At 32.3% G+C, this 9,753-nt stretch overlaps 2 protein-coding genes across 2 annotated transcripts; both read left to right on the top strand.

Moving 5' to 3' along the window:
* Positions 1-341: 341 nt before the first annotated feature.
* Positions 342-1,460, top strand: LOC111890583 (uncharacterized). The gene is made up of 2 exons (XM_023886687.1): positions 342-620; positions 840-1,460. Exons 1-2 carry the CDS (start codon positions 342-344, stop codon positions 1,458-1,460), a joined length of 900 nt encoding a protein of 299 aa, XP_023742455.1.
* A 646-nt stretch (positions 1,461-2,106) lies between these two features.
* Positions 2,107-2,838, top strand: LOC122194870 (secreted RxLR effector protein 161-like). Its single transcript, XM_042896167.1, has one exon. The coding sequence runs from the start codon at positions 2,107-2,109 to the stop codon at positions 2,836-2,838; it is 732 nt and encodes a 243-aa protein (XP_042752101.1).
* Positions 2,839-9,753: the final 6,915 nt, after the last annotated feature.

The following is a 9,753-nucleotide window of genomic DNA, read 5'->3' as shown; positions in this document are numbered from 1 at the left end:
ATTGACTAATATTAATTAAACAATATGATTTATCCTTTAATATATTATTCTCATAATATATTAATAAATCATATTTAATCCTTTCTCTCCATAATTCATCCTATCAAGTTGCTTTGGTGAAGGCAACCCAAAAGGACCATGCACCATCGGGTCAAGTACATACCAAAATAGTTATGGACTTAGACACTAATCCAACAGATGTTTGGGGCAAGTATCGTACTCCTTCGATTTCCGGTGCTTCTTATTTCCATACCATCATAGATGACTTCAGTAGGGAGGTTTGGGTTTATCTTCTTAAACACAAGAATAAAGCAAGCAGCTATTTAATTGACTTTCACAACATGGTGAAAACACAATTTGAAAAACAAACCAAGCGAATAAGGGCAGATAATGGAGGTGAATTCATATCAGGCTCCATGAGAGATTTTTATGCTAAGGAAGGAATCATATTGGAAACCACATGTCGATATACCCCACAGCAAAACAGGGTTGTGGAACGAAAACATAGACACATTCTTGATATCGCAAGAGCGTTGAAGTTTGAGGCCAATGTGTCAATCAAGTCTTGGGGAGAGCGTGTTCTCACAGCTAAGTACATTATCAATAGATTACCCTCAAAGGTCATTAAACATAAGACCCCATATGAAGTCCTGTTTGGACAAAAAACCTAATTATGACCACATGAAAGTCTTCGGAAGTTTAGTTTATGCAAGAAACACGGAAACCAAGGGAGATAAGTTTAAAGTGAGGGGGAGACTAGGCATGTTCATTGGATATCCACAAGGAAAGAAAGGATATCGAATATTTGTCCTTACCGATAAGAAGATCATTGTCTCTAGAGACGTCAAGTTTGTAATGTTGTTCCTTTCTCTGATAATATAGAAAGGAACAATAGCGAAGCAAGGCTCGATGATTTTCTAGGAAACACTATCGAAGAAAGTGATGAATTAACACGAAGGGAGGCTGATCAAGGTTTACTGAGCGAACCTAAATTAGACCCGGGTACACGTGATGAGAACGAGACCACCATTGATCTAAACTTGTCTGAAGATCCAACAGATCCTATTACAGAAGACACAACTTATCAAATGCAACCCACTGAAGAACACAGAGATAAAAGAAGCAGGTCTAGACCCAAATATCAAGATGACTTCATTGTGGACTTGCCATCTTCGGTAGACCATGCATCACCCACCGCCAATCAACAACTTTCGACGGTACATCCTATACTTAATTTTTTGTCTTATGATCAGTTTAGCGATCCGCAAAAAGGTTTTTTAACTTCAGTTAGCTCAAACCATGGGCCGAAACATTTTAATCAAGTTGTGCAGGATGTTAAGTGGAGAGAAGCGATGCAAAAAGAAATAAATGCTCTTGAGGAAAATGGAACTTGGTCACTTGAGGAGTTGCCAAAAGGAAAGTGTGTTATAAACTCTAGATGGGTCTATAAGATTCAATAGCAACCAAATGGTGAAATTGAGAGGTACAAGGCACGACTTGTTGCAAAAGGCTTCACTCAGTTGGAGGGGGTATACTTTCATGACACTTCTGCTCCGGTGGCGAAACTTGTTACTGTCTGAACCTTACTTGTTGTAGCTGTAAAAAGAGACTGGATCCATGCATCAACTTGATGTCAACAATGCATTTTTGCATGGAGATTTGGATGAGGAGGTGTACATGATGATACCTCAAGGTTTTATCAAAGAAGGTGATAATAGAGTATGCCGGTTGCGAAAATCTCTTTATGATCTCCGGCAAGCATCACGTAATTGGTATCACAAATTTAGAACGGCTTTGCTCGCAATAAATTTCAAACAATCGCATGCGGATCATTCACTTTTCATATACAAGCAATAGGAAGTTTTGTTGTGGCTCTTATATATGTCGACGATGTCCTTATTGTTGGGAATGATGTTTCTATGATACAAGACACAAAAATGTATCTAGACAAAATGTTTAGCATCAAAGATCTAGGCTCATTGAAGTATTTTCTTGGACTAGAGGTGGCTCGAACCTCGGATGGTTTGGTTTTGAGTCAACGTAAGTATACTTTAGATATTCTTGAAGACAGTGGGAATGCAAGGTTGTCGACCTTGTAGCTTTCCGATGGAGCAAAATCTGAAACTAGAGCAAAGCAAGGATAGTCCTGTTGTTGATGCTAGTCAATGTCGGCGTTTAATTGGAAGACTTCTTTATGTACAAGACACTCGGCCGGACATAGCATTTTTGTTAAACATTCTGAGTCAATTTTTTTCTGATCCAAGGCAAACACACTTGAATGCAGTGCACCAAATTTTACGGTATTTAAAGGCAACACCAGGTCAGGGAATATTTTTTCCAAATGGTGGAGGAATGAATCTTGCGACTTATTGTGATGCGGATTGGCTTGGTTGTCCTGCCACCAGGCGTTCTCGTACTGTGTATTTAATTCTACTTGGAGGTGCACCCATCTCCTGGAAAACCAAAAAGCATTCCGTTGTTTCCCATTCTTCAGCAGAGGCAGAGTATCGAGCCATGGCATCGTCTGTTAGTGAAACTTTGTGGCTACGTTGGTTATTGAAACACTTGGGACCTCCTCCCATTGGTCCTACACCTTTGTTTTGTGATAATCAAGTAGCAATGCACATAGCTAATAATCATGTGTTTCATGAACAGACTAAGCATGTTGAAATGGATTGTCATTTCGTCCGTGAACGAGTTGAGTCCAAAGAGGTTCGTCCAACGCATGTTCACACTACACATCAAGTTGCTGATTTATTTACTAAGGCTTTGGGTTCACAACGTCTTCACTTTTTGCTTAGCAAATTGGGCATTAGGAACTTACATGCTCCAACTTGAGGGGGAATAAGGGAATTGAAAAACGGAGAGTTATCCTCTCCTGGAATATCTTATTTATTCGTTAGATTATTTGGTTATTATCCATTAGCTTGGCGTTATCTTTGTTTTCTTGTTACTCAAGAACTCCTTGTATTTAAACCATTTTGATAATTGAATAAACAATAACTTTTAATCCACTGAAATTTTCAAATTATTCATCAAAAGAATTTATACATTGATTAGTTTATGATACTTATCGTTTTAGAATAAATAAACTAAATGAAGCGCATATATATATATATATATATATATATATATATATATATATATATATATATATAAAAGAAGTTAAAATTATATATGCGGTGCGGTTTTTGCAAAACTAAAAACCACACCGCACAGAAAGTTCTCGGTTTTTGTAAAACTATAACTGCAACCTCGGTTTTTTTTCGGCGAATGCGGTTTTTCCGGTTTTTTTTGGTTTGCGGTTTGGTTTTTGCTCACCCTTAATTAATAGAGTGTTGGAGCTACTGATTCTTATGTTCATCGTAACATGGACTGTTTGGTTGCTTAGATCTTGTGTTTTGAACGTCGTAACTTTTTCATACAATCTCAGATTTTAACGATATTTATATCCACACATTCGTATTTGAGTCTAGTATAACTTTCGTTAAGATTACTATCTTTAGAAGTAATATATTTTTACTTAAAGATAAAAAAAAAATATTCATAAATTCACAAAGAACTAATGGATATAAACATTCTTTTTTTAAAAGTAATATATTTGTACTTACGATCTTTATGTCTATATGTTCTTTATGAATGTATGTATGAAAGTATTTTTTTATAAAATCGCAAGTAAAAACATATTACTTTTTAATGGGAATAATCTTAATGAAAGTTGTATTAGACTCAAATACGAATACATGGATATAATGATCGTTAAAATCCGAGATTATATGAAGAATTTACAACGTCCTGAACACAAATCATAAGCCAAACCATAAGATCTAATAAACCAAGCAGTGGAGGTCGTGAAGGACATAAGCATCAACAACCCAAACACCTCATTAATTATTTTCCCATGTAGGATGACGTGAGAAAAACCTAAAGAAATCAATCATAAGTACTGAATGTGAACAAAAACAACAATGACTTATTTTGCAACAAAAAATATCAAAGACCAAATGTGTAAAAAAAATATTAAAGACTAAATGTGTACAAAATGAGAAATATATTACCCTTTTAAGTCATTTTTATCGGCTTGCTTGGAGTAACCGATCGTGAAGATTGAATGTGTACAATTTAACAAGTTGAAGGGATAAATGTGGATGAAAAAAAACTTAGTGACCAAATATGTACAAATAGAAAAATATATTACCATTTTAATTCATTATCTATATTAGAAACAATTAAATATTAATTTCGTTAGTAAATCATTGGAAATATAGTATGTCTGTTATCCGATAGAAATAGTCAACCCTACTTTCTCAAAAATGCATTAATAATATAATTATGTCAAAAAATTAAAGTACATTCAGTCGGAAACTTTTCTTATGAATTAAGGGATAATGACTTGAGAGGGTAATGTGTTTTAGCTTTTGGTCATATTTGGTCACTAAATTGTTTTTCGTGCTTTATTAACCCTTGAACTTGTTGAAACGTGTATATTATACCATTATGACGGTTAATAGTGGGTTTTTCTGTTCCCGACGTGGTTTCCGGCCAAGTATGATTTTTCGATCATATTCTCTTGCGACATTTCTAGCATTCCTTACATCCGGACACATTTTTAATCTAGGTTTTATTGAAGGAATTAGACACAAAAACCAGAAAATAAACATACAAAACACACCCAACTGTGTGTTCTTGGGGATTGTGTGTGAAAATTCGAAGCTCATGAAGATAAACATGAACATGAACACACGAAAATGAACTTACAAATCGTAGCTTCCGATCTGCAAACCCTTGTTGGAACAAGTGACGGTAAACCCTTGTCGGAACGTCAGCGTCTTCTCCAGAACGCCTTTCTTCCTTCTGATTTTCCACAAAACCAAGCTCCGATCCGCAAACCCTAACCCATATGGTTCAGATCTGGGTTTTAAGGCAAAGGTTTCCAAATGGTCTTTCTTGTTCGTCTCGTTCATCAATGGTAGAGTTGTAACTCTTTCAGATTTCGAGCTTCCATTTGGATCCAAATCCATAGATTTAGGGATTTTTAGGTTCTACACACATGATGAACACACGAACAATTTATTGGTTCGCTTTTCATATTCAAGTTTGTTTTTTGTTTGTTCGTATTCCAGCTATTTTTCGATTCAGTGACACAGACGATGAGGACATCTAATATGGGTTTTATTTCATAGATGGGTTTTGATTAACCACCATTGAAACCCTTAAAACCTTAAAAATCTAAGATAGGTTTTGATGAACCACCATTGGATCTTTGATGATTTGTGTTCAAACCAAAACTTTTCTGAAAATCGTTCACATAAGAATATAAGTACATCGCATTTCTAGTCTTGTTTCAGACCAAGAGTTCTTATCTTGTTTGAATCCATCCAATTTCTGATTTTTGCGTTGAGTACATCTGAACCTGTGAAACAACCCCAAATGAAGATGAACGGAAAATCACACTTGACCAGAAACCACGTCGGAAACCGGAAAAGCCCACTATTATCAGTCATAATGGTATAATGTAAACGTTTCAACCAGTTCAATGGTTAATAAAGCATGAAAAATAATTTAGTGACCAAATTTGACCAAAAGCTAAAGTACGTTATCCTCTTAAGTCATTATCCCATGAATTAAAGCCTATGGATTTTTTGTAAGAAATCACGTGGCAAATGCCTTTCCATCGAATTATCGATGATTACAAGAGTCATAAAATGACATTTTTTTTCTCTAGATGTATATGTAAAATAGCAAATATTATATATATATATATATATATATATATATATATATATATATACACATATATACATATATATATATATATATATATATATATATATATATATATATATATATATATATATATATATATATATACACTAGTTTATAACCTGTGAGAATCACGGTTATAAAATTAATTAAAATTTCTTGGTAAAAACTTAAAATTATTAACCAATTTTTTCAAATAAATTATTAATTAAAAGATATTTTTTAGTTATATAAAATTATAATCGTTGATTTAAATAAATACATGAAATTATATCACCTTATAATATATATTTATTTTATTTTATTGTTTATTCTAATATTATTAATTTAGTGTAATTAGAGTATGAAATTTAAAAATTAAAATGAAGAATCAATTATTAATTTAATATAATTAGAGTGGAAATTTTAAAATTTAAAAATTAAAATGGATAATTAATAGATTGATATTAATGAGGATTTCTAATATTGTGACACTTGTCAATAGGAGAATAAGTTTATCTAGTTTTTAGAATAGGGATATATATATATATATATATATATATATATATATATATATATATATATATATATATATATATATATATATATATATATATATATATAGAGAGAGAGAGAGAGAGAGAGAGAGTAATTAGACGACAAGGAGTAAGGTCATGGTTGACGGTATCTTCCCTAATAAATAAGAATGATTTTGCCACATGTCCTTCTCTCATTTAATTTGTCACATGTCATTTTGTCATAATTTAAAGATATATTTATTTTCCACTTGTCATTTATTTCATTTTCCATTTCTAATATATTATTAATTAGTTTCCATAAATTAAACCTACCATAATGATATTAATTTCAAATTTTAAATTTTAAATTTCAATTTCAATTTCAAATAAATTTACAATTTAAACAATTGTGTTTAATATGTTGTTATAATTAACCTGTTTAGTATACGAGTCTGATAACTAAACAATAATTTTAATTTATTTATTTTTTGCATGTTTTTTTTCTCATAATTTTTATTTATTTCAAATTTCAAATTCAAATAAATTTCTCATTTAATCGTTTCTATTTAACATTTTGTTTTAATCAAACCATATAATATACGGGTTTCACAACTAGTTATTTATATGCCACATCAACACCACTTTAATATCACAGATTAGTAATGGTAACCATGACAATCATTATTTACCTTTATAAATTATTTTTAAATTCAATCTAAATAAAAATTTATAACTTCATTGACTATAACCAGAAATAAATAACATGCACTTAAAGACATAACACTTAAAAAATACATAAAATGAAATATAAAACATCAAAACTAAATAAAAACATCCATAAATTTTTTAACCCAAAAAAAGGTATAATTTTTTATTTTAACTTTTACTGCCAAGCTACTTCATGATCCTCCGGGTAAATAACTTTTATCTTATATTAAAATCTTCATGTTACCAACTTTTTATTTCCTAAACTCTTTTTTATTAGAGAGATAGATGAAACATTTTTAGTTGCGGTAAATTCAAATGAATGATGGTGTTATTTATTTATAATATAAAAAAATTGAATTTTGAAAACAATAAATGGTCAAATGGTTTAAATAAGAGAGCAATAGAAATTTGATGTAGAAACAAGAAAGAAATAGAAGATATGGACAGGGGTGTCGAGCTTAGCTCTTTCCATGGATGAGGGGTAGTGTACGCCACATCCATTGTGCCATGTCACACCTCATGTTGATGATTTTAGCATTATCAATATACTTTAATGTAGTTATTATCAATACTGAGATATGATGAGTTCTAATTACTCACTGAGATCGGAGGTACGGGGTGCACACTCATAGTGATAAATGAGAATTCACGAATAGGGGGTCCGGGAAAACACCCCTAGGTTCAATTTTCCAAGGGCAATTCCCCTTGTGGGGTCTAAAGGGCAGACCCCTACCAATAGATTGTTGATTTCCTTTGTTGCAATTCACAGTTTATTCATTCATCAAATGGATGTTAAAACAACATTCTTGAATGGTGATTTAGAAGAAGATGTATATATGAAACAACATGAGGTTTTTGTTATACCTGAGAATGAGCATAAGGTGTGTAAATTGGTTAAATCATTTTATAGGATGAAACAATCACAAAAAAGTGGCATCAAAAGTTTGATGATGTTTGCTTGTCACATGGTTTAAAATTGAATCAACCAGACAAGTGTGTATATAGTAGCATTAATGAGTCTGGAAAAAGAGTGATTATATGTTTATATGTGGATAATATGTTGATCTTTGGTACATATCAAATTTAAGTTGACATGACCAAAGAGTTTTTATCATCACAGTTCTCCATGAAATGGATATAGGGGAGACAGAAGTGATTCTTAGAGTAAGAATCAAACATGAACATTAAGGAATCTTAATTTTACAATCTCATTACATTAAGAAAGTACTTAAGAAGTCTAATTGTCAGATTGTTCTCCTGTGAGTACTCCATTCGATCTAAGTACGAAACTTATGCCAAATACTGGTGAAAAAGTTTCACAACTTGAGTATTCGAAGATCATTAGATGTTTGATGTATGTTATGACCAACACAAGGCTGAATATTGTATTTGATGTAAGAAAACTTAGTAGTATTACTAGCACTCCTTGTACTCATCATGATCAAGCAATAAGGAGGATGTACAAGTATCTTAAGAAAACCATGGATTATGGTTTCACTTATATAGGGTTTCCTTCTGTTATAGAAGGATCTTCAGATGCTAGTTATATTACAAATATTGAGGACCACTCTTCTACAAGTGGTTGGGGTGTTTCTTCTTGGTGGAGGTTCAATTTAATGGACTTCTAAGAAACAAACATACATCATAAGTTAAACTATGGAATCTGAATTTGTAGCCCTTGCAGGGCTGGAAAAGAAGCAGAACGGTTAAGGAATATGATCTTTGAAATTCCTTTATGGCTAAAGCCTATATCACCTATTTCTATACACTATGATAATGATGCCACCTTGGCAAAAGCATACAATCAAGTGTATAATGGGAAGCCGCGATATTTGAGTATCAGGCATAGTATGGTATGTGAGCTCATTACTCATGGTATCATTTCTGTAGAGTTTGTTCGATCGCAACAGAACGTACTTGATCACTTGACTAAGGGATTAACTAGATACTTAGTAAGAAAGTCTGTTATATGGATGGGTTTAAGGCCCACTTGATATCCTTATGGGTGATATACCCAATTCCCTTCTAATACAATGTTAGAAGTTGAATTTAATATGGAAAGCTTTCTTATGGAGATTGGAGCACATTTAAGTTATTACATCCCAAGGAATGTGATTATAACTTGTAGAGTTAAAGAAACTTGATTATGTTCTTAATAGTTTTTTTTGAAAACGTGCATTAACAGGTGCATGATATAGAAGAATTACATATGTGAGTGTGAAGTGTTGCCGCTTTAGAAAGCATGGGTTGGGCTTTTATGCACTCGGTTATGCGTTATAACCACTTTTCTAACTACTGGTTTTGGCGCCAAAATGGATGTAACCACCATTTAGATTCTTTCTATCTCATCAAACGCAAAATAATTAGGAACTTTAAATGTTTTAGATTTAGAAGTGGTCCGACTTCTTAATAGTCGTTCTTTGATTATCCCAAATCTGTTTTCGTGATACTTTAGGCTATAGGGTCGAAATTACAAAATTTAGAAAGTAATTAACTCCAATCACGATTCTAGAATTATCCTATAGTGTTATCATCCTTGATAAAATATGTTTTGAGTGCACAATGATACATTACAACAGTTATTAGTGTTTCGAACCAAAAACAAAAATAATAGTTTTAAAAATCTAGCTCCCTACGACATTCACAAATCATTTCGGTTTGAAATCATGCACAAAGAGTAGCTCCTAAGATGAAAGCATGTTGTATCTATAACATTAACCATAAAACATGTCCCCAAAGAAGTTCCGTACTCGCAAATATGATTCAAATATGTCATTCATTGCAA

The sequence above is a fragment of the Lactuca sativa genome, chromosome 6, assembly GCF_002870075.4.
Source record: "Lactuca sativa cultivar Salinas chromosome 6, Lsat_Salinas_v11, whole genome shotgun sequence".
Lineage (NCBI taxonomy): Eukaryota > Viridiplantae > Streptophyta > Magnoliopsida > Asterales > Asteraceae > Lactuca > Lactuca sativa.
This window is presented reverse-complemented; position numbering and strand designations above follow the sequence as displayed.